The sequence below is a fragment of the Biomphalaria glabrata genome, chromosome 12, assembly GCF_947242115.1.
Source record: "Biomphalaria glabrata chromosome 12, xgBioGlab47.1, whole genome shotgun sequence".
Taxonomy (NCBI): Eukaryota; Metazoa; Mollusca; class Gastropoda; family Planorbidae; genus Biomphalaria; species Biomphalaria glabrata.
The window spans coordinates 16,512,184-16,538,882 of NC_074722.1; the positions used below are offsets into that span (position 1 = coordinate 16,512,184).

General features: G+C 33.4%; 1 protein-coding gene across 5 annotated transcripts in view; it reads right to left on the reverse strand.

Moving 5' to 3' along the window:
* LOC106055975 (huntingtin-interacting protein 1-like) overlaps positions 1–26,699 on the reverse strand; it is a 67,265-nt gene that overhangs the window by 22,308 nt on the left and 18,258 nt on the right. For 3 of the 5 annotated variants that reach the window (XM_056007302.1, XM_056007304.1, XM_056007306.1), the window contains exons 2-19: positions 24,835–24,898; positions 17,915–18,057; positions 17,042–17,098; positions 14,280–14,360; positions 12,909–12,985; positions 12,463–12,524; positions 11,915–12,055; positions 11,355–11,366; positions 9,315–9,372; positions 9,121–9,196; positions 8,883–9,011; positions 8,584–8,627; positions 7,330–7,495; positions 6,869–6,947; positions 6,534–6,622; positions 5,015–5,083; positions 2,333–2,470; positions 910–1,129 (exon numbers count right to left, since the gene is read on the reverse strand). In XM_056007302.1, coding sequence (XP_055863277.1) covers positions 910–1,129; positions 2,333–2,470; positions 5,015–5,083; positions 6,534–6,622; positions 6,869–6,947; positions 7,330–7,495; positions 8,584–8,627; positions 8,883–9,011; positions 9,121–9,196; positions 9,315–9,372; positions 11,355–11,366; positions 11,915–12,055; positions 12,463–12,524; positions 12,909–12,985; positions 14,280–14,360; positions 17,042–17,098; positions 17,915–18,057; positions 24,835–24,898 — 1,705 coding nt within the window. Of the gene's footprint in view, positions 1–909; positions 1,130–1,328; positions 1,374–2,332; positions 2,471–5,014; positions 5,084–6,533; positions 6,623–6,868; positions 6,948–7,329; positions 7,496–8,583; positions 8,628–8,882; positions 9,012–9,120; positions 9,197–9,314; positions 9,373–11,354; positions 11,367–11,914; positions 12,056–12,462; positions 12,525–12,908; positions 12,986–14,279; positions 14,361–17,041; positions 17,099–17,914; positions 18,058–24,834; positions 24,899–26,699 lie in introns of all 5 variants that reach the window. The other 2 variants (XM_056007305.1, XM_056007303.1) reach the window with 2 other exon arrangements.

The window sequence follows — 26,699 nt, forward strand, 5'->3', positions numbered from 1 at the left end:
GAAAAAGCAGACCTATTTGCTAAAGATGGAAGAATGACTAAACAATCCAAATTCACTCTCTAACCGGAAGAAAGAAAAATGGACCAGCTCTCACACAAAGCTCAAGAATAAAGATTCCTATTACAAGCTGTCCCAACATGACCAACAAATATTTTGTCTCAGAATTGGACACAGCAGAATGACACAACACATGTTTCGGGAGCTATAAATAAGGAAATAGTGAGATTTGCCCTTGTGGAGCATTACCAGACAATGTCGACCATGTCCTTCAAGACTGCATACTCTATTGAAAGGCCTGAACAAGACACTGGTCCCAATATCCCGAACAAAAACTATATGGAATCTGGAAACCACTGCACACTTCATCACAAATATAGGACTACTAGTCTGAACCTTCCAACAGATATATGTGAACGGAGAGGAAGTAGAAGAATCTGTGATTGGGATATGAGTTTGTTCACATGCAAAAGGGTTCAATACCCATTTAGGAGTATCCAAGTGAAGAATGTTTTCAAATCTTTAGTTTAGGTCATCATTGAATACTACATAATAGACATATTAAACAGTAGCGAGGGGTGAGTTGATTACCATTCAAATTATAAGATCAGATAATAGGGAAGAAGTTATTTTAATTGTATAAGATTTTCATCTTTCTGTGGACCCCCTGCTGAAAAATGGTATCATATAAAAGTCAGCGGACAAAAGGTCTGGTGGATTTTAGATGATAATGTTTATCAAGCCTTTCTTACATCTTCTATTCAGATTGTTTTATTGTTGAAAATATTTAACACTTTTTGTAAGGTTTTAATGTCCCCAACAAAAACTTTGTTCTTGGATTTTTATCTTGATCATGTGCACAATAAAAAAAATAATGTATATCTAAACTTTCTGCTCTGAGTAATCACTCACCTAGCCTTGTCTCCACAGTCTCCTTCTCCACTCTAGCCTGGTCCAGCTGCATCTTCAGGGTGTCGTTAGCATCAGTCAGCTCCTGTTCTTTCTCCTGGGCCAGCTCTTTGGTCTCCTGGAGCTCGCTAGTCACAGAGGTCAACTGACTGCTGGAAATCTCAAGGTCAGACTCTAACTTTCTCTTGGCTTCTTCTAACAAACGAAGTCTGGCCTCAAGATCCTGGTAGGGAACAAAACCAAATTTAAGCTTACCAAAGTAAAATTAAAGTTACAATGAAATTGCAGAAACATATACACAATGTTAATGTCTATCAAATAAACTTTTGAAATATCAGTAAAATCTATGGAAAAAAAAATATAACAGTGACTTACCTCCCTTGGTCCTTTGTTACACTACTATTATTTCTATACAAACTTACCTGACTTTTTTGCCAGCTGTCATAAAAGCCTTCAAGGCTTGAAGCCTGATAAATATAAGAATTTTAACCAGAGATTTGTTTTAGTTTGAAAGGCCCATACTGCCCAAAAAATTGTGTTAGACAACATTTGCATTCCCAGGCTGGCTCATGCTTCAGAGATTGTTCCACTGCGAGTGTTAAGAGGCCTACAGTTTGTAGTTTCACAAGATGCAGAGAGGTTCAAAACAAATCTGAACATTTGATCTACATGTGGCTCTTTACTTACTTCTTTCATAACAAGAAAATAGAGTAAGATTGAACATTTATATAAGATAAAAACAGTTCAGTTCAAAGGTTACTTGGGCTGTTAACTGAAAGTAAACCTGAATAACATACAACTATACCAAACTGCATTTTTACATGGTACAAGGAGTGACATTTTAGAAATGTCTTTGATTAAAAATTTGTGTATGTCCGTTGAAACTTGTATTTACGCTATTTACCAAAAATTTTGAAATTAAAGAAAGACAAAATAAATATATAAGAAAATCAGTTGATTAAAAATGACTAGTTTAGAAAATAAATCTTTGGGCAGGAGTTGTAGTTTAGAAACTTAATCTCCAAAGAATCTTGTAATCAAAAAAACAAAACCTCACTGCAAAAGAAACAACCTCTAGGCCAGTGTTAAAAGAACAATTCTGAAATTAACATGCACAATTTGATTTGAGAAAAAAAAAGTTCATGCAGCCAAGCATTAAAATATTAATCAGGACTTACCTGGTGAAAGACCTCAAAGACACAGGTGTGATTGTTAATCAAACAAAATTAGCTTTTTTTGTGTTAAAAATTAATTTTGCTTTCAATAGTTTGCTTGAGAGAAACAAAGGTTCCGATGGAGTTATTACTCACACTAAACTTGCTCTCAACTTGTACTCTAGCTTGCAATACTTACTCTGAAACCACTATTGCTTAAGGGAAACTAAGAGAGAAAAATAAGAAATAATAAGGTTGGGTATCAGTCGAACCTCTTTCTGTTTGTCCAGCTTGGAATTGTAGCTGCTGACCTCTGATAACTGATTGGCCAGTTCACTGGCAGACTTCTCCAAATTGTCTTGAACCATCTTTTTTTCCTCCAGCATGCGGTTAAGTTCTAGTTGGGTCTCCTGTCAGTGTAAGGTGTGCAACAAAACAGTGTATGTAGAAGAGGGACAATGCCTCACAGTGTATCATGTCATACATACAAAACACAACAGTCTCCCTGCCCATTAAATGGAAAGTATTACTCTGATGACTACTACTATTTCTAAATAAGAGATTTATAAACTTATTATTTTCAAATACAGATGACTACCTCTATTTCTAAATAAGAGATTTATAAATTTATTATTTTCATTTACAGATGACTACCACTATTTCTAAATAAGAGATTTATAAATTTATTATTTTCATTTACAGATGACTACCACTGTTTCTAAATAAGTTATTTATTAACTTTTTTTTTTATTCACAGAAAAAATTAAAAGATAGTTAAAGGAATTTAAAGCTTGTAATTTCTAATATGAACAGAGCAGACTTAATTTGACTGAATATAGATCGGTAACTCTACAAGACCTTATATATTCATTCTTGATCATTCATGATTATAACTTTAATTATTTGAACCAATGTGTTGAAATGTTGGTCTGTCCTTAAGTATTAATTATATATAGAGCTCCTCTTTTGTCTTTTGTGGTAGAAGATGAGCACATTTCTCAATTGTTATGTATACAAAGATGACTCTTAAGTCCAATCCACGGTTTAAAAGGCCAGCCATATACTTGCATGGGTAGGTTTGGCAAGCTGAAGATAGGCCTGCTTCTTCTATCAGCTTTTTGTTGGTTCGGCGCTCTTTCATGCTGGCCACTCTCCTTGCTTCGTATCTCATGGCTTCAGTGAATGTCAATATCACACTCCTTAAAGGCGCTCTTAGGATAGCAATTGTATTGATCCCCGTTGGGAGCGCTATCCTGCACACAGCGGCCACTATAGAAGTTGTTTGGGAAGGCAATTGTCTGGCAATAGGAATACGTGTCCCACCCTTTGAAATTAGGAACTTTTTACTGTGACATGGATACTGTTCATATTAAACAACTGTAGGATTTCTGTATCTGGTATGAGGTCAGACCAATGCACCTTATCAATTTTCCTTAGATAGCAAAAGTGGAGGGAGTTAAGCTTTTTGATGTGGCAGGAATATAATGTACAGGACTTTGATGCATATGAGTGATGGGTGCACTACAGTCCTGTATACTTTTAGTTTTGTGGATATGCTGAGTCCTCTCCAATGCCACACTCATGATACTCATCCTCGAAGCCTGCCAAAAGCAGCACTGGCATGTACCATACGGATGTTTACCTCGCCATTTAGGTTGGCATTTGCTGGTATGGTACTTCCCAAGAAGACAAACTTTGTAACATTTACTAGTTTCTGGCAATCTATAAGAATTTAACCTATGTATACTAATGTAGGCTTCTCCTTTTGTACTTTAATCTATACAGAATGTAGGTCTCAACCGGTGTACTTATTATTTTAATTTCAGTGAAGAAATAAGGTTTGCCAGTAACAATTTATAGATCAAATGCTCAAAACTACTTAGAATTAACACAGTGGTAACTGACTGAAAAGAACAATTGTTACTTTAGCGCAGAGACAGTAAATTTTTAGATAACTAATAACAAAATATTATTATATAATATAATAGTTGATATGATGTGGTTTGACTACAAGTAAAATACTTTTACAGTATAATCAGATTTTACTATATTTGAAAATAGTCTTTTAAATAAGTCTATAAATCTGAACAAATAAAATAGTATGAATGAACTGGAATTTCTTGTTAAATGTAAATTAAACTAATGGACAAAATTAGTTTAAAAAAAAAATTAATTAAGCTTAATGCAATCTATGAAAACAAAGGTTGAGGTCAAACAAACTCAGTGTCAAATAAAAAGTTTCATGCAGCAGCAAAACAAAATGCAATGGAGACATACAAAAAATGTCAATGCAGTAAATAAAATCATGTATTTAGTTAACAATGTTTAGAGCATTTGGTTTGGATCAATCATGATGGTTTCATTTTACCTCATCCCATGTACATATTACCCCATCCCTGTACATATTACCCCATCCCTGTACATATACCCCATCCCTGTACATATTATCCCATTCCCTGTATGTATTCATGAACAGACTATTTAAAACTTAATATAATAAAAACATTTTCTTTGTTGGTAACAGAAAAAAGGTCTAGATGTTCTTTAGGTAGTTGCAAAAACAAATTTTGAAATGTATTTATGTAGCATCAAAAAAATTCATATATATGAAATACCTATCAATTAGAATTTAAGTAATAGTCAAGTACCCCTTTCAGACCTTGCAATGATGTAAAGGTCTTCTGTTCCTATGACCAACAGTTAATGAAGGAGTCATGTGGCCTAAACAAAATCTGTATTTACTTTCCCCAACTAATGTCATGTACCCATTAGAGTAGGGTGGACTCATGAATGTCCTTAAATTCCCATAATCCCTGTTTTCATTAGGATTCAAACTCGAGTACTCTGGGTTCAGAAGCCAAATGCTTCACCACTCAGCCCAATTCAACTAGAATTGAAATTGTTTCAATTGTCAAGCTCTATTACTTAAAAACAAAGAAATAGTCAGAACTCACCTTGATGATCTGATCTTTTTCTTCTAAAGTTTTCTTCTCTGTGGCCAGTTGTTTAGTTAGACTGTCATGCTGAGGAGGTACAGGAATAAAAGTTTGATAACTGATACAGAGTGAAGTACACAGTGAAACTTGAATGATACAGAAACTGGCTGAGGAGGTACAGGAATAAAAGTCTGATAACTGATACAGAGTGAAGTACACAGTGAAACTTGAATGATATAGAAACTGGCTGAGGAGGTACAGGAATAAAAGTCTGATAACTGATACAGAGTGAGGTACACAGTGAAACTTGAATGATACAGAAACTGGCCAAAGTGTAAACTAAATAGCTACCCACTTAAAGGTTCTAAATTTCAAAGATGATTAGAAAAATGTTGAGAAATAAGGTCAAGGGGCCATTAGCAATTCTCAGCAATATCAAGACCTAAAAGCTTGGACACTAGACTCTATAATGTGTGAAATGTTGCAATAATCTACAGGAAACTATCTAACAAGATGCATTATGAAATCAATAATGAACAGAGAAAAAGATTTTGGTCTTTTTTCTTGTAGATTCTCTAAGAAAAGTTCAAGACTGATAAATAAATGGTTGTGAAGGAGTCAGGATTGATGCCTCTATGAATGCCCCCTTCTCTTTCCTTAAGAAATAAAAGGATAGGCAACAGTTTAAATATCCATCATCCTCATGTAATAAGTTATTGTGCCAGTTCTCTCTACTGCACTTGATCTCTCTTTATTTTTTAAACCAATGTTCTTACCAGTTTCAGGCTTTTAAACAAGCCAAGCTAGCAACTATGGTGCTTCTGGACCTCAAACAACTTAAAAATCTTGAAAACTCATTTTAGTTCTATTTTAAATTCCAACTGTTGAAATGTTTGAATTAAACTTTGGTCTACAATCAATGCCAAAACAATAGTTGAAAACAATGTATCATCACTTAATGTTTTGTTTTTAAACTTCTTTACATACGCAATATTGATACAGAAAAAAAAAAATACAAAAACAACTGTCATACATTCTCTTGAGGCATTGGGTTTTCATATAGAGACCAAATATTTCAACTTTCAAATAAAATAAGTTTGAAAATAACAAAATTATTAATCAACATAATTATTCAACTTTAAATATTTCATTTAAATAACAAAAAAAAGTATTAATAAAATACTGCAGTGCTGCAAAAATTAAGCTGATTATTTAAAAACTGAAACCAGGAAATTCAGTTATGGAGTCAAATCTGATCTAATTTACATCAAAGTTCTAATTTAAGTAGAAACCAATATATTTCCAAATCAAAAAAAGTATAGTTTCTTTGACTTTGTTCAATTACTATCTTTATATCTATCAAAAGGAACATAATACTTCACTCATTTATTCTAGTTTAAAAAAATAAATTTTTGATCATCACATCATCATTAATGTTATAGTTCTAACAGCATTGTGATAGATGTACTTTTTTTTTTAAAGACATTGTCAATTGTATTCAAGAAATATCTACTTCAATTCCAAACTAACCACTCACATTTCTCAATAGGGCCACATGCTCTTCTCTCAGTTTACTGTAGACATTCTTCATCTTCTTGAATTTTTCTTCATTGGCTTTGGCGTGTTCTGGAGGTGAAAAACAAACAGAACATTAGGGCATTGTAACACTGCTCTTTGGAAATGTTTTGTTCTATTTTCAAATCTTAGAAAAGTTTCATGGCGATATTCCTAAGCTGTTAAATTTAATTCAATAAAACAAATTTGAAAACAAAAAGAACCTGATGAGCATAAGAACAAAAACAAACAAACATTTTGAAAAACAAAAACAAAAAAACAACTTTAAAGTATTACAAAAAATGAGTTATCATTTACTTTCTGCTTCAGGCAGTTTGGAAGCTGAGAGAGCATCAGCCTTGAGTTGTTCCACATCTTTTTTCAAATCCTCATTTTCCTGGAATACAAGACAAACATTTGAAACATGAAATCTATTTAATTATATTTATTTCAAGAAGCATTGCATTCTATAACATTTTGAAGTTTTCAGTTATTCAAGCTAATGAGGGTCTTAAAGTGAAGCTAGTTTAATGATTTGACAATCAAAATCAATGGCTCATTAAGGAAAGTGTTTTGTATCTGTATGTCTTTGTTACTATGATACTATATTTTTAGACTTTTATTTCTTTCTGAAGTGTAATGATGACAATTATTAGTTGAAAATCATTCAATTTTAAATTTTGTGTTATATTTATTCATTTGAATTTCTTTTGAATAGACATTCATTTATTCTGAAATGATTTGTGTGGAGGAACTGTGCTCCTTCCTCTCCCCCTTACTTTGAGTGTTTTGTTGGCTGAATACCTCAGCTCAGAGAGAATCTTCTCCAGCTTGCTAATCTCTTCCTTAAGGCCTGACATGATCCTCAAGTCATCAGCCTTCACCCTGGCCAGCTCCTCTTTCAAATGCTGAATTTCTCTCTTCAACCTTTCTATTATGAAATCTCTGCCAAAACACAAAAAAAAAATTCCCATTTGAAATACTGCCTAGAACATATCTTTTAGAATAAAATAGCATATGTAAATGTTGAAATAGAATTGTTTATAAAATAAAAGTAATCAATTTACAATATAGGGAAATATCAGAATAAAGATAAGTGCAAATTACTAACGATAAAAACTTTTATGTAATACATTTGGAACAATTTTCCTATTGAAAGCCAAAGATCAATACCAAATTGAGTCAATGAAATCAAGAGTTTTCTTGCTCTTATGGCTAATCTTTTACAATGGAGTTAAGACTTAATAAATCATTTCAAGTGTCTTTTATTTCTTTAAAATGTTAGGTACATTTTCTAGCCTTGTCTCTCATGGATTCAAATTTGTTTTGAATCATCAGATAGACTTTCCCAAATGGATGACTATAAGTGGGTTCCCATGAAGCTTATAGGTTTCTCTAAAGCTTATAGTTCATCAAGTCATTATTTTGGCTAAAAGTGGCTGTGTTGACCTGAAGCCTGTGACCCCAGAGTGGCCAAAGTGGTCGAGTGTTGACCTGAGACCTTAGTTGTTTTTTTTTACACTGATGTTCCCAAATGAGATGATAGATTGTGTATTTATTTATAATATATGACTGGGACGGTGTGCCATACTATTTTTGAATGTGTAACTTTTGTTTATTTTGTGTTGAGAAGGCCTGTGAGTTGACGGCCAGTTATTTACACATTTATTTTACTCTTCACTTGTCACTACTATTGTCAAAAGAAATTTCCCTTGGATGGAATTGATAGATATATGATAAAATAACCTATCAATTCTATTTTGCCATTACCAATGCTTTAGTAAACTATAATGAAAATCGGTAGTGCAAATATGTGCTACAAATTTACTGAAATAATGATTTCTTGATAAACAATTTTATAGCTTTATAAAGATTGGGAATAAGACTAAATTTAACTATATTTTTATTATAATTTAATTTAATATAATCTTTGACACCTATCCAGTATTTATTGATATATAGAAAGCATATTTCTTTCTTTCGAAATGTAAGATAGTCACTTGCTTACAAAGTCAAGTTCCTAGTGAACTTACCTTTCATCAGGCTCTGGGGGCCTGTTGTTGACCTCTGGCTGCACCTGGAACAAAAGGAAAAAAAAAACAGACCACAACAGCAATTAATTACAAGCACTAATAAGTAAATGTATCAAATTTCACAATAAAAAATATAATTAACTAAATCATACTCATCAGTAAGAAGATATAAACAAAAATTCTTAAACATTGATTTATCTTTGAAGTTTTACATTTTTTTGTTACATTAAGTACTCATGCAGAAAACATTTAAATTAGTGACTTATTAGACAAGACAACACCAGGCCAACAAGACATACTTCTGGTATAGACATATCTACTAAGTTATCCACTGAATCTGTATCTGCATCAGGTTCTTCTTCTTTCACTACTGCTGCAGGCTTAATGTGTTTGGTGAAATCAGAAGCTACTAAAAAATTTGGTGGATTCTGAAAAGTGGGAAAAAAAAAAAAGGATTAAAAATGAACAAATACCCCCCCCCCCTCCCCTCCCTATCAAAGTATGGTTCATTCTTCTTAAATTTTTCAATTTACTTACATCTGGCAGTGAGGGCACTTGGACTAGATGTTTGAAATATTGAAGATTACTGCACTTAAAGTAGAACTCTTTTAACCTAAGAAAAAGAGTAAGCAACAAAGATAATTATAACTAAAAGAAAATAGAAAATCAAAATAACAACATGCAGTAAAGAAATAAAGTAACTAGATCAAAGTGATCAAGTGATATCCTACTTTTTATAACACTGAAGAAATCTGTCTCTGTGACCTGAAAGTGTGTCTGGCGGTAAACCTAAAAAGAAAAATATTTATCAAAAGAATATAAAAGGACAGCTTATAAAAAGCATTATAACTCGAGATTCAAGCATTTTTGAAGTCATAGGAACATTTTGCAGCCTCAGAATAAAAAGCTACATTTCCACATTTGATAAATTCTTTTTCAGCTTTCAAAACCACTAACCCACTGTAGTATAAACATCCAAGATCCTAGCACAAGACATTTCACTCAGTTGCTAATCACTCTACATTGAGCTACCAGCATCTAGTTACTACTTTAAAAATGTATAATGAATAACTGGTTTTTGGAATATAACGTTGCAATACTACATATTAAAAAACAACATAGAACATGTCTTAAAAATTATTTTCTTCAATTTCAATATAATTTAACAAACTAATTTGATGTATACTCCTATAAAATTTGTTAGTTAAAAAAATACTGTTCATTTAATATTATTATTTAATAAGTTGTTTTTTTTTATATTAGAAGCTAAGAGAACTCTGTTAATTTAATTGACAAATTATTATTAGTATTTGCTAATACAAACACAAACAAACAAAATAAAAGATTAATGTCGTGATAAATATTGCCCTACATTAAATAGTTTCATAAATGTATATATATATATAAAGATGTTTCTATTTGCCCTTTCTTTTTATTTTGGATGCAAGCATAAAATATTTTCCCAGTATCCCTAACATAAATAGATCTATCATTTGATTCAAGACAAACTTAAATTCATGCATAAATGTGAAATTGAAACAAAAAAAAAAAAGTCACATAAAAAGTCTTGGCTATTTGAAAAATTGATAAAAAAAAAATCAAGTAGTATAAGCATATCTAATGCCAAGTTGTTTCAATAACAATTCCACCTTGAATAGACTAGGGATCAAACAATGGTGTCCAATGTAATAGACTAGGGATCAAACAATGGTGTTCAATGTAAACATTTGCTTTTAAAGTGGTCATATGCTTCAAATCTTTCTAACCCAACTTTAGAGAGTAATTTTGTGCATGCAAAATATTTCAGTTGTAAATTTGCTTGGTTATTCAACTGTCGGAGGCAAGAACTATGCTAGCAATAGTCTATATTATCCTTTATCTTTTATAAGATTTGTTTCTCCACAACCATATTCAATTGAATCTAAGAACCAAACTTGTTGGGGTTTTAGCATCTGAAATTTGGGTGTAGCTTACCAAAAACTGTCATTTATTAACATGCCACAGTTGATAACTTTAACTGGACTTTGTACTTCTTTCACTATTTCATTGTTTCTATCATTTTCTTCTGCTGCCCTGTGTTTAAACCACCATCTGATACTGGAATGGTCAACACTAAATGTCATCTTTACTTTTCTCTTGCCTTTTTGTAAGGCTAGTAATATTCTTTGTTGTGGCTGTTGGTTAGGCAAGCTTAATAGCACACGGTGAAAAGAGGTCCAAGTTGATTTGTATTAATTTCAGCTCCTTTGCCTCTTGTCATGGCCTATCTTTTTATTTTGTTGTCATTGCAGGATGTGACAGCCTCGACTCTTAACTTAATTTTAATTGTGGATCTAAATTTTAATTGTGGATCTTAAATCCCAACAAGTAAGGTGAGCCTTAAATTTGGACACAGCTTAAGATTCAATAGAATATGGTATTATTTTGTATACAGAAATATTCTGTCAATGCATTTTATTACATTACTTTAATAATAATTATATGATAAAAAAAGGGCTAAAAGTAAATGATTAACTGATTAACATATAATTGTTTAAATTTACAATATTTTCTAGACCTACACATTAATTAATTAATCTGCACTTTTTATTTTGTAATTGAACACATAATGTGTTTATCAGTCAGTGCTGCAATTATTAGATTCTTTGCTATTCAAAGCTTAGTTTCCGTATATCTTGTAGCATTAAAAAAAAAAAAAGGATTTCACTTAGATATTTCACCTTCACCCCATGACCTCATGAGTGGGTTGTGAAAAAAACATAATTACTTACTATGCGGAGGAACTGAAAAACACAGAACTAAATTAGTGGAGAATGCCTAATATTGCTCAATACTAGACTAGGTATGTAATACGCAACTCAATTTACTATTGACTTCAGACAGGTTAAAATTCAGCTACACAATTATATCTCACTAAAACATTAGAAATAATATGCCATAATTGATATATACAATAAGTATTCTCTTATTAGGAACTAAGTATAAAGAAGAGTATTATGGACTAAGTATATAGTAGGATAATGAATTAACCTGAAATTATCTAAGAAAGAGAAAGAGCTACTCTATAAAAAAAGAGAGGGACAAAATTGTTGAATAAGAACAATGTGGCCATAAATTATTGAAAAATAAAGATTTGTGTACATATATATGACAGCAACAAACAAATGAAGTGCTTGAATGAAAAATCATGCATAAGATAAGCTTAATGCAGGCTAGAATATAAAGTTGTGACTGTTTCCTCAAAGAAACTGAAAAACAAAATGCCTACATGTCTCTGAGTGTTTTGTGAGGCAAGATGCAGCCAAAGAAACAGAAAGAAAACACCACTCACTAGAGTGCAGGTGAAACAGTGACTTGACCAGATAGTCGTAGAGCTGACATGAGTCCAGTATACATAGAATGATGGGAGCTAATCGACATTGCCCTGAGGTTGTCATTGAGTTTGCACGCGACATGTCTAAAGAGCTAAACACTGTAAATAAACAAAATCATTATTACTTTATATATATAAATATATATTTATAAATAAGTTTAGAGATATGAACAAAATTTAGAACAATTAAAGATATAATGTTATGATGAAAATTTAATTGGCTTAATAAAAACTAAATATACTAATTAAAAGCTTTTCTTTTTCTAGTACATAGAAAAAAACAATCTATTATACAAAACAAACAAAAGTAAAAATGTCTTAATGTTAGAAATTCTAATTAATTAATTAATTCTAGGTCATCCACTCTGAGTTAATTAAACAACTTTGAGAAACAGACAAATCCCACAAACTAAAAGACATTTGAGCATCAATATTTGTGCACTTCATTCCTATCAACATGAGGGCAAATCAGTGGGAGTTCCAGCACACAATGGTCAACAACTGACCTGCTTGTTGAAGAGACAGAATCTCATCCATGTAGTCTAACATATCAATGGAAAATTCAAAACTGGAAATAAAACAAAAAAACAATTGCTTAGTTCTAAACAACTTTGCTTGACTTTTTAAAAATGTTATTTTTAGAAAGTTAGAAGTAAAAAGTAAAGTTCCCCTTTCAGACCTTGTGGTCTATAGGGCAGATGATGTAATGTTCATCTGTTTCTGTGGCCTACGGTTAACGAGGGTGTCATGTGGCCAGCACAACCACCAACCGCCTTTACTTTTCCCCAACTAATGTCAGGCATCCATTAGAGCTGGGTGGACTAAGAGGCGCCCAGAGAAACAAATGAAAGAAAATAGTCGGTACTTCTACTAAAAAGATCAATAATATTTGAGGAAAAGTTTGGCAATGTGTATAAAATGTCCCAATTATAGTTGATATTATAGAACTTACTAATTATTAACATCAGCTCCACAAACTTTGTAATACTGTTCATCTGTCATCATAAGGTTCCCAGGAATACTAGGAAACTGAAAGAGAGATATAATTCATATTACATTTGATACATCATTCCTTAACAATTCAAGGCAAGGGTAAAGTCTAAGTCTAAGAGACAGACAATGTAACTATTATCAGTTTCTTTGGCCATCAGTTACCATGATCGTCCTATGGCTGGGATAAGCAACATTATTCTTGTACTAATGTCAGGTTCCACAAGGGCTGGGTAAATTTTCTGGGAACACAGTCATACTAATGCAAACAATTGTGAATAAAATATTTCAGTTTTTAACCAGATTCAAACTCAAAGGCTTCAGTTACAAAGCCATCTTACCCAATGAGAAAAAAGATTCTAATATTCAATTTTTTGGGAGGTTAATTTGTTTAAAATCATATGCATTCTGCTGATTAAATATGTCAGCTGTGAAGCCCAAACTCTGACCTACATATTTTACTACATTTGATGCAGATGAAGCTGTTGTTTACTGAGGATAATGTCAAGAGCATTGTCGGTAGAATAATGACATGGGTAATGTTTTTGAAAAACATCTTTATCTAGTAGAACAATTTCACCTTACCTCTTCATTAACGAAACAAACAACAAATAATGTTCTGGCAATAGCATTTATATTATATGAGGTGGTTATTATATTTTATTTTTTATATATTTTTTATATTTATTATATTATATTTTTTTGCAGGGTAAAGTGCAGATTGTAAGTAATTCTAAGAACATCCGATAGATAAGCTTACTTCAGATGAAAAAAGAGAACATAGCAACAAGGAATAGCTGGAGAGAATAAGATTTTAGTAAACCATTTACACAAGCCTGCAGAAAACAAAAAGAGTTGACAAACTGTTTACTTATTGAAACAAATAAGACAACTATAAAGGTTTATATTATTGAATATCTAGGGATCATGCTGACTTCTTCGTTACGTTTGTAAAATGTTTTGCATGGCAGTGGGTAGGGTTTGAACCAAGAATCTTTGAGAGCATAGATTGACGATTCAAAACGCATAACACACAAGCAGGCACGCATTATGGTAGGAGATGATTGTAAATTAAGTTTAAGCATCAAGGCTGGTCAGAAAAAAATGTACTAAAAACAGAGATAAAAGACAATCTTTTAACTGAATCTAGTTACAGTGAACTTTGACTTCATGAACAGAAAGAAATCTGATGAAAAAATAGAATCATACCTGGACATTTTAATGGATAATGAAATCACTCAGAACACACTTGTATTATAACGGTATTAATTGGCTTTATTAATGATACATGCAGTCACTTAGAGACATTTTATTGTCTGAATAAGATTCTTACCTTTTTGTGATATTTAAATTTTTGGAGAATGAGTCGACAATAAGAGGCTATCAACTTGCCATAACCATCTTTTAAATGACCCTAAAGTAGTAAGCAAGTAGGACAAATTAGCTGAACTTAGTGCATCAAGAATTGAAAATTATTTTAATTGGTAAATTATTATTAGTATTTGTTAATACAAAAACAAACAAAAATATAAAAGATTAATGTTGTGATAAATAAATATTATCCTACATTAAAAAATGTATCAAATGTATATATATAAAAGATGTTTCTATTTGCCCTTTCTTTTTTTGGATTTTGCTGTTACAAGCATAAAATACATAAATAAATAGCATAAATATATCTATAATTTAATTAATAATACATTCTATTTAAAAATAAAGTATGTAATTGATCCTACAAATATTAGATGCTAGCATAACCCACCGGTTTTGCCTGTTTATTTATTCTCAGGCTATATATTGTTAATTCTTATCATATCTTATATAATACAGATGTTACTTCAAAAAAGAAGATGATTACGTCCTACGCGTCATGCATTTAGTCATGCATATTAACCAATGACTTAAATTCAGCCAAGTCACTGGTTTTCCTGGCTAGCTCAGGCAACCCATTCCATGCTCTAATAGCACTAGGGAAGAAGGAGTGTTTATACAAATTTGTCCTAGCATATGGGACAAGGAATGTGCCTTTATCTTTGTGTCTTTCAGAGTATTTTATTAAATTTTGTTTTTGTATTTGAAGATTATGATTCAGTGTTTTATGTATGCTTGCTACTTTACTTTTGAGCCTTCTGTCCTGATGGCTTTCTAAATTTAGTGATTTTACTAAAGGTGTTACTCTAGACAAATGTGAATATTCGTTTGTTATGAATCTCACTGCTCTATTTTGTGTCTGTTCCAGTTTTTTAATGTTTTCTTGAGTTGAGGGGTCCCAAACGGAGGATGCATATTCTATTATTGGCCTAACCAAGGTTAAATAACATTTTAGTTTTATGTTCTTATTTGATTTATAGAAATTTCTTTTAATAAATCCTAATGCTTTGTTTGATTTTTTTGTAGTTTCATCAATATGTGGATTCCATGACAGTTTTTCATTTATTATAACACCTAGGTATTTTGCGTTTTTAGTCTGTGTTACTGGTTTGACATGAATAAGATAAGTGGAATTAATTTGTTTTAGTTTTTTTGTTACTCTTAACAACTGACATTTTTCTGGGTGGAAAGACATGCTCCAATTTCAATAATTTGATTCCCATTTCTGTAATTCATCTAATTCTCTTTGTAAAATATCTGTGTCTTGTGTTGTTTTTATTGTTCTATATATTATGCAATCGTCTGCAAATAATCTGACTTTTGTTTCTGAAGTAATGCAATTTTTGGTAAATCATTTATGTAAATGAAAAATAGTAGTATTAGTAGTAGTAATTCTGCCATGAACCCTCTTCAATTTTTTCAACTTTTAACAATGCAATGATATAAAGTTAAACGCTTCCCAGTACATTCCTTTGGCCAGCTAATTCTACTATCTAAAACATTAAATTGGACCAGCCTGTAAATTTGAGCATCACTTCTCTGCACCCCCACAACTCTCCTCCTTAACCAATAGGGTCTACTGTTATTTACACTCTCTGACTATTCTTCTGATTTTCAGTCCTTATTCAAAATATTTCTTAGGCTCTAGGACCTTTTTCTTATTACCTCCTCCAAATACTCCCATAATACTTTGGTCGTTCCCTCCACCTTTATTTTTTTGCAATTTCAATAAAAAGTGCCCACATTTCAACGATCTCCCCGCTCCTTTGGCCAGTGTACTCTAGTATATTGCAATAACCCTGTTCTGTAGTGGGTCTAAGGCTGTGCACCAGCACACTAAAAAGAGACTACATGAATGGATGGTGAAATGAAGAGAGAACTGTGTGTTATTATGGATGGTTGTTGATATTCTGCTTTTTTTTTTTGTTGGCCTCCTTCATGGTTCTCGTAGAACACTTTTTCATATGACTGTGAAGCCCTATTTGGAGAGACACTCCAGTCCATATATTAGGTTAAGGTGGATTTTGCATTTGGTGGTAGAGGAGCCAGACATTTTTTCGTATGACACACTTTTCTTCCAGAGCTGAGGTCCATGTTTTTTTGCTGTCCATAGCTTTCTTGGTCAATATCTCTCTTCAAGTAGTACAGTCTATGGCTATGTCTTCCCTTGTTCTGTAATCTGCTTATTAAATGTATATTTTGAATTATTTTCATTGTTCCCTAGGCTTTGAGTTGCCGGACAGATATTACAATATGTAACAACTAATTGGAATGGCCCACTTTAAATCACTTCTAGCCTATGAACTCTTATCTCATTTTTCTCTCCCAACCCATTTCATTGCTTCACCCCGAGGGTAAATCTAACCGCTATGGTTTCAATCATGATCAAATGATAACTGGTGAAATTGTCATATTTTTTCATCCATGGTAAGTAGGAGAATTAGTGATAAGTGAGTAGGTAGATCAATCAGGGCCCTTAAAAATATAGACTGACACATTGCACACATTTATATAAAATGGAAAAATCTTTCAGGAAATGTTTTGGAAAAGGATTCTAACTGGTATTATCTGGCCAATACAATGATAAATCACATTTGATTTTGTCACTTCCATTTGAAGCTAGGTAAGCATTCATATTACAAAATATTTCCTTCTTCTATGATATTAAAAAACAAATGTCAGAATATTTGTCTGTACCTAATTCCCACAACTTCTTTGACCTACCCATAATTTGCCCAGGTCTCTGATAAGTGACCCATGTCTCACGGATTCCTGCACAACCTGAAACAAAGAAAATACCAAAACTAAATTTAGACACATTCATTAGCTTGATTGTGAAAAGTCTATTAGGCTGAGTCAAATGAAATGTGGAAAGGCTTAAAGGTCAAAGACACACATCAGGTAGTATTTAGTTTCTTTGTCTTTGTGTGCAAAGGTCAAACTTACAGAAGAAAGCACACAATTGTGGATGGCCAAAGTTTTCTTTTAATGTTAATTGAAAAAAAAACAATCAATCTGTTAATGGACAAAATGGACAAGGTGATTTTATTTTACTTGTTTTTTAAGCCTTCTTGACCAGAGGAATATTAAATAGCCGCTCAAAAGAAATAGTCTTCTTCTATGAGTTTTATATATGTGGTAATCTCATGTTTTGTTTGAAGAAAATATCATGTATGCATAGTGTATTAGGATCTTATTATTTATCTAATTACCAGAGGTTGTCAGAGAGAATGTATAGTCACAGCTACACATGATGATGCTTTATGCAAGTCTAGCTTTCAACACAGTAAATAATAAATATCTGAACCTGCATTCGAGTAAGCAGAACAAAGATCAACTGTTTGGGACAAAGAATTTCAGACTACTGTTATAGATGAAGGCTTGGCTGTATAGAAATGTATTGGACTATTTGGATTTAGAGCGAAAGTTGGACAAATACTTAATATTTCAATTTTATGTCAAGTACTTATCTTTTTAGGTATACTATTATTCTAGAGTATTTCAGGATTTAAGGCTTTCATAATTTTCTTGTCCTGAGTGAGTAAGGGACCTCAGCAGTTCATGGTTTACAAAGAAGGAACAAATCATTGCACTCACATTGGGGTGCCCATCTCTCATCAGCTTGTGTATCACCTGAAGAAACTTCCAGCACACAATAGGGTGGGCCTGGAGAGGCATCTTGCTGGCAATGTTCCAGAACATGGCACCACCATTGTCTTGAAATGTTCCCAGAACAACATCTTTGTTATAGAGTCAAGAAAAATGTTCATACTCAATTCTAACTAAATATATTTATAGTTTCACTATGAACAAAAACATAAATAAATTAAAAAAACAAAAAAAACAACCACGTAACAAAAAAGAAAATATAAAAAAATTTTTTTTAAGAAACAACGCTTATATTGAGCGTAGTTGGATCAAATAGTCTGGATCAGTCATGTGATTAAATTTAGAATAGATCTAGACTAACAATAATAAATGTGAGATTAGAAATATTTTTATGTTTAGCACTATTTTATGCTTTTAGGTCTATCGCTTGTATGGACCTGCTTGAAAATTGGGTGGAGAGAAATAAAGGGCTATCTGGGTAAATGTTACCATGATCACTTTTTAAATAAATTAAAATAAAAAAAAAAGATGAACGACCTGTATTCGAACACGAGGGCTCAAGTTTCCTTAGCCACCTCAAGCCAACACATAACCAATGTGCCTGGAAAGTACTTATTAAAATAGAAGGTTTAAAGTTATCTATTGTTAATCAAAAACTTTAAAACAGAGACCTACAAAGTATAAAGGGGACTAATTCAGCTTATACCACTACATAAATCAAGTACAATTTCTTTCCCTTGTTTGATACTAAACAAAGTAATTAAGTACCAATAATTAATTAACTAATTGGTCAATTATTTTTTTGAGTCTTGTTTTGTTAGGTAAATGAAATAATTGTACACAATTTCAGCTTGATCTGAGATTGGGTGTGGGATAAATACGTACAAACTTTATACCAGACAGACAGAGTTGATATAAAAACAAATAAAATACTAAATGATTAAAAATAAAATAAAAATTAATAAAACACTGACAAGATATAAACAACACTATCCAAACCACCTTTTTAAACAAAACAACAGAAATTGTGTGGCATTAAATCAATCCTACAGAAAAGTATCTTTTGAAAATATCTAGAAGTTGTCAGACTACAGTTTGAGAATATCCCTGATAACATTATGGTTAATATTTAATCAACAACAAAAACAGAAGCCACAATGAGAAAATAATAAAAAAAAGTATAAGGAGATATTATGGTATTGATTTTCTTAATCCCTGAGTGTCTTGTGCAACAGCTGGCTGGTCAATACAGACATACACAAGGGAAGAAGGAGAGAGAGCTTAGGGCCAACTGAACTTATCAGATCTATTTGAGACCAGCCATACCAAATAGAAACACATCTACAGACATTAACAGTGCATAAGAAATGCATAAATAAAAGCTAACTTTGATTACATTAAGGGATAAAAATACAATTAAAACATAATTAACAAAGCTGTTTTTAAAATCTATTACAAACAAAAACACAACAACACATCAAGAGTAACATCAAATTCCTATACCCAGTATAAGGAATAGCAATCATACAAAATACGTGATAAGAACTCTTTTTTCATAAATTCGAAGTAAATTTAGAATTTCAGCCCATCAAATGGCCACATATTTTTGAAGATCAAGAATCCACTCCTAACCTTATTTAGTTCAACAACACTTAAAGTAGTTGTTTGTAAAAGCTTATATGTCAACTGGAAATGTCTGTCTGAATCTTGGACACAGTTTTCTCCTACTTTCCATGCTGGGATCAAGTTGACACAATTATTGTCCATGACAACATAGGAATCAATGAAAACAAGTTAACCAATCAGTTAATATAGAAAACGTACTAAGCTAAGGGGAGCTAAACCTTGCAATACTGAGAGATATGGTGGCAATATAAGCTTTGTTTTTAAAAAGGTATTATTTTTATATTGCTTGCTAAAACTCAGCAGTATCACACATTCAACGTACAAGTAGCTATATTTAAAAGTAACGGGAAAGGTGGAGGTGGGGATCTATGCAGGTGGTTAAAATCTCACTCTAGTCATATTTTAAAGCACTCTCTCTCATGTTCTCTCCTTCATATTCTCTCCCACATCTCTCTTTCTCTCTTGTATTCTCTCTCTCTCTCACTCTCTATTTCTTGACTGGTCTATTACCAGCCCAGATAAAGTAAATGAGATAATTGAAATATATGACTGTGAGAGAAGTTTGTTTATGCTAGTTGTATTTCTAGGTTTTTACTTTTAGGCTTGAAGTTATGTTCATTTTTTTCTTTCATAAAAAAACACAATAAAAATAGCAGCAAACAACAAATCTTGTGAGGTATTGTAATAGCTCAAGGTTTAATGACATCAATCATTCTTGTTTTTTTTCTTACCAATGCTACTTTTTACACAGGAGCTGGCACTGGTCTGCATGCAAAACAAAACACTACAATACTTTCATTGGCCTTCTATGGTTGCAGATTGCTAAATACATTTGTAAACAAAATATACAAATGTGACCAGACTACATTACCACTATATGGGCTCACAAAAACTCAACAGCACTCTGAAATCAAAGTCTCATTTTCATCAATATAATCTAGTTAGGGAGACACAGCAAAGTACTGAAGAGCTGTGACAGTAACAATAAAATAACAGCAAAACCTTTGCATAAAAAAAACAGTTAAAACATGAACATTGAAATCTTCAGATGCTAAAGCTTTAAGAAGGACACACACACACACAAAGGATGAAAAAAGATCTTCACCCCCTTCCTCCAGCTCTTTCTCTTGTTTTTTTCCTTTACTAAAATGTTATTGCCAGAAAATAAGGTCAGCCAAGGTAATTTTCCTTTCATCCCCTGAAACATTTATCCCTGGCTAGCGCTATAAATAAGAGCTGTACTCATGCACTAATCCGTGTGACACTGTCTCATGTTCTCTCCTTCATATTCTCTCCCACATCTCTCTTTCTCTCTTGTATTCTCTCTCTCTCACTCTCTATTTCTTGTCTGTTGTATTTATGTGTATTTTTCTGTTGTGTTGTCTTTATATGAGAAACGAGTCCTTGTAATCACAACAAATTTCCGTAAGGATCAATAAAGCAGTCTTAGTCTTAGTCTTAGGTATGCATGAGAAGGGAAACAAATGTTTTTTTTTTTTTTTAAATATTGCAATTGGATTTGTTTTCGTCATCTTTGGCATCGAATCTGATCACACAACGGCCACACCCCTTTTTACAGTCCACTGCCTGTGAAGCAGTAATAGAACTATATTTCAGTTATCTCAGGTGTAACAATGAGTTGAGCCGAAAGCTAGTTTATTGACCAAAGGTAATGATTTCTCCCAGTGGCCAGGACCCCTTTCGTCCGAAGGTCCTTCATCAACTAGTTAATGTTTTAATTACATCCGTTTACTGTGGGCCAACGAGTCCTTGGTCCAAGCCTGGCTCTAGCCCTCCGCCCTTGCCAGGCGAGGCCGGAGGCTGATCTCCATGAAGCATTCCTTAGTTCATACCGCCAAATATCCATGAGAAAGTCACCACAACAATGTGCGAACGCCATGATGAACGGTGTGAAAGCTTGGTCAAGGGTAGCACGCGAAATGTACTGAGCCCGCTAGACTACAAGAGGTTACAGCCTTAATTCAAATTCACCAAACTATCTCTCGTGTAGGTTTTCAGCATGGTTTTACCCGAAGGTCTGTAATATACCGTGGACTACCCTCTACAGACTGCCCCTGACGATTCCCTACTTAAATCTGCGCTAACTAGTGACTTGTTTAGTTGAGCGCCTGTATCGTTTTCTCTAAGATGACGTGTTCATAAACAATAACGTCTGGCTAACAAAACAGGTTAGACGTACAGCCAGAAGTAACATTACAACAACATTCTAGGCCAGACATTAGAACAGATACGTGAATGTAACGTGAATAAACATCTGCAAAACAATTTGGTCGCATCATGTGTGTAACAGTCATCAGCAAAATCTGCTTTTCATATCCTCTGTGAGCTATTATCAGGTGACTCTCACGTCAAACACAGGATACGAGTATACATCTAGAATAGATTCTATTTCTAACATATATGCTCATGTTTCTTTATCTTTCATACTCTATGCCGCCCCCTTCCCCCACCCCATTTTTTTTTTTACTTTAACGTTTCACATGTGTTAAATTTAAAACAACAACAAAAGTATTTGATTTGGTTTCTCCTATGTCGTCTGCTGTCGCCGGATCTAGATTCTAGATGCATAAAGCAAGTTACTAACAGCCAGTGTATTTATCAAATGTTTATTTTGTGCACACACTTTTGCGCAAGAAATTATCTAGATCGAGTATGAGAGAAAAACTCAACACCATTTTCACAAAGCTTATATCAACTTACTCTATCTGGTACAAATTTTGAACAACATTCTCGGATTAGGTTGAAACTTTTACCCAAATATTTATTGTACATAACAAAACATGAATCAATCAAAAAAAAAAATCGAATTAGTCAATTAATTACTGGTAATCCATTGTTTGTTTGTTTGATACCAACAAGGGAAACTAACTGAACTATTAACCTAGACATAATACATATGTGCAATTACAAACATTTTTAAAAATTGTTTTTGTTTAGCTTTGAGCTTTCTCAATGCGCTATGATCCTATCACCTGTCTGGACGAGTTGTGAAAGTGGGAGGAAAGAAGGGCAGGGGGGGGGGGCGAGTATCTTTGTGAATGTTTACATGATAGTTTTTTAAGTGCATAAAAAATTTTCACCCGGGGCTCAAGATTCCCCAAGGAAACTAATTTAGCTTATACCACCGCATCTGTCAAGTACAATTTCTTTCCCATGTTCAAAGCTGTACTTTCCCTTGTACCAAACAACATAATTAATTACCAATAGTTAATTAACTAATTGTTTTTTTTTTAAATTGATTCATGTGTTGTAAGGTAGAAGAAATTATTGTGCACAATTTCAGCTTAATCAGAGATGGGGGGGGGGGGGGGGAGAGAACGTATACAAACCTTTTACCAGACAGACAGACAGAGTGACTTGATAGAAGCGTTGTTAAAAAAACAGAGAGAGAGAGAAAAGAACTGAGGGAGAAACATGACAACTACAGGTAAAAAAACATTACAGGTCATCGTGCTCTTTAAAGTTCGTTATAAACCTATGTTCATTATAGGTCAATGTGTGATGACCTTTAACCCTTTTTTTCCATGTGAGTCTTATGCGAGTTTAAAAAAGAAAGTTACTAAGCCAGGAAGTCCATGTCCCAGAGCAGCGTTCCAACTGAACCGATGGGTTTGAAATCGTATGGCACAAACACTTTCCTAAACTTCAATCGATGCTGTTTATAGCAAAGCACAAGCTGCCACTTCAAAATCTCGACATGAAACCGAGGCTCAATCAGTTAATTAACAAGAAAAACAGACAAAATACTTTTTAAAAAATCAAAGCTTACATTAAGCGTAGTTGTATCAATTAGTATGGATCGGTAATGTAATTAAATTTGTAATAGATCTAGACAAACAATAATAAAACTGCGATTACAAATATTTGTACCAACTGTTTTTGTTTAGCGCAATTTCATGCTTTTAACTTTCTCACTACGCTCACGATCTTAGCAAGTGTCTGGACCCGTTGGAGAGGGGGGGGGGGGCAGAGGGAGGAAGAAGGGTGGAATCGTTTTTTTAAATGCATTTATAATTTTTTTTAAAAATGTGAACGACCTGTATTCGAGAACGACGGCTAAAACCTACTCAAACTCCTCAAGCAAATACATTAACCACTATGCCAGCAAATCGCTTGTGAAAATAGAAGGTTTTATAAGTACCAATCGTTAGCTTCAAATTTTAAAGCGGCGACCTACAATGTATAAAGGGGGTTAATTCAACTTATACCAGCACATCAGTCAATTTCCTTACCTTGTTCGAGATAATATTTGATTTGATTTTTGATTTGAGGCACATCGGCACAATTTAGGCCATGTCGTGCCCGCAGTCCCTCTCGAGATAATAAACAAAATAGTTAATGAAATTATTGCACTAATTGTTGTTGTTTTTTTTAAATTGATTCTTGTTTTGTCAGGTAAAAGAAATAATTGTTCAAAATTTCAGCTTGATCCGAGATTGGGTGTGGGAGAAATAACACGTAGAATCGTTTGACCAGACAGACAGGGTTGATATAAGCTTTGTAAACATGAGAGCACAGAACTACAAAACTAGAACCATCGACAGACATAAAGACGCAGCCATACGATTCTCTCACGGTCATGATGACCTTCATATCATTGACAAATCGTAAAAAAGAAAAACAAAATTCGCGTGTGGCTGTTGCTACCTCTCCAACGTAAAAAATAAATTCAAGCACTTCTGTTATCATCTGAATACTTAATGTTACCTCATATCTCTGTCATCCTTAAACATCTAAATCATTTGTGTGTGTGTGTGTGTGTTCTTTCCAATTATTATTTCCACACACTGCCGTAGCAGAAAGGAAGAGACTCCTGATTTTCTCTCTATAACTAATGGACGACTACACAGCCATTACAAAAAGAACCATCAACAAAGAAGATGAGGACAGAAAACCAATACAGTCAAATTCTTAATTGTAAATACCTCCCCCTTCTGCATACCACGCTCCAGGAAGTTATTAATGTTCATTCTAAATTTAGATCTAGTTATTAGAGTAAAGTAAACTATTTGGTTTAATGCAAAGATTAGTCAATGATTAGAGTCAGTTTTAAATAGTAGAGAAATAAAAACTTATTTTAGGGGAGAAAAAAGTGAATTAAAATAAGATAAGTTGTGATTTGTGAAGATATATGGGGGTTTTGTTTTAATGGTCAGTTATAGACCAGTTCTACTTGGTTTAATAACTTGACGTTTGGGTATACGGGAAAAGGGGAGGGTGAGACCCTATCTCAATGTGAACAGAGCACTAGTCAAGGATACTCCTGGCATGCTTCTCTTTGACTGGTGTTTCCTGGTTATTGATGGCCTTGTTCAGGGCAACAGTCTGAGGAGGAGAAAGAAACACAAGAGGTCAACATTGGATGAATAACACTGGTCGTCCTGGGTTCAGACGACAGGTGGTCATTTCACAAACACGCACAACCACACACACAGCTTAGAGTAGACGAAAAACTAGTAATAGACATATACTTATAATATATAATAACATATTGTATTGATCATTTTGATATTTTTAATGTTTAATTAATTCAAAAATTAATGAAGTGTGATTTCCCAAATTTTGATTAAACGTGTGGTCACGCATCACGTGCGATACGGGAGTTCAGCTCAATAGGATAATAAAAAAGTGGTCGAAATAAATGAGTCAAACTTCTAACCATGACAAAAGTCTGAGCTAATAGTAGGAATTGAAAAAAAAAAGTCTTTAAAAAAGTCATGTTCCATGAAAGAACGAATCGATCAATTCTAGCATCAAAAGAAACTGATCAAACACATTTTCATCGGATATAGTGTTACAAAATTAAGGAGATTTGAGTGAAATATATCACCCGACAACAAACACTCCATTGTATCTGACCAGAACTTTGTATTATACCATCTATTTGTATCTGAAAGACTGTATATATGAAGAAGAATCGTTCAGCTTCATCAGAGCTGCGTTATGGTCACACATCTACCATCTATCCGTATCTGAAAGACTGTATATATGAAGAAGAAGCGTTCAGCTCCATCAGAGCTGCGTTATGGTCACACATCTACCATCTATCTCTATCTGAAAGACTGTATACATGAAGAGGAAGCGTTCAGCTTCATCAGAGCTGCGTTATGGTCACACATCTACCATCTATCCGTATCTGAAAGACTGTATATATGAAGAAGAAGCGTTCAGCTTCATCAGAGCTGCGTTATGGTCACACATCTACCATCTATCTCTATCTGAAAGACTGTATATATGAAGAGGAAGCGTTCAGCTTCATCAGAGCTGCGTTATGGTCACACATCTACCATCTATCCGTATCTGAAAGACTGTATATATGAAGAGGAAGCGTTCAGCTCCATCAGAGCTGCGTTATGGTCACACATCTACCATCTATCTGTATCTGAAAGACTGTATATATGAAGAGGAAGCGTTCAGCTCCATCAGAGCTGTATGATGACCACACAAACATGGAGGTCAAGATTTTCGCTTGATTGAATCATCTCATGTCACTTTCTTCAATACGATCAAATTTGAAGGTAAAAAAAAAATATGCCAAATTTAAACTCAAGCAATGATAAGATAGCAGACATTACAGATACTAAGTTAGTAGGCGTATGTGGAGCCAACAGGAAGTATTTAGATAGCAGACATTACAGATACTAAGTTAGCAGGCGTATGTGGAGCCAACAGGAAGTATTTAGATAGCAGACATTACAGATACTAAGTTAGCAGGCGTATGTGGAGCCAACAGGAAGTATTTAGATAGCAGACATTACAGATACTAAGTTAGTAGGCGTATGTGGAGCCAACAGGAAGTATTTAGATAGCAGACATTACAGATACTAAGTTAGCAGGCGTATGTGGAGCCAACAGGAAGTATTTAGATAGCAGACATTACAGATACTAAGTTAGCAGGCGTATGTGGAGCCAACAGGAAGTATTTAGATAGCAGACATTACAGATACTAAGTTAGCAGGCGTATGTGGAGCCAACAGGAAGTATTTAGATAGCAGACATTACAGATACTAAGTTAGCAGGCGTATGTGGAGCCAACAGGAAGTATTTAGATAGCAGACATTACAGATACTAAGTTAGCAGGCGTATGTGGAGCCAACAGGAAGTATTTAGATAGCAGACATTACAG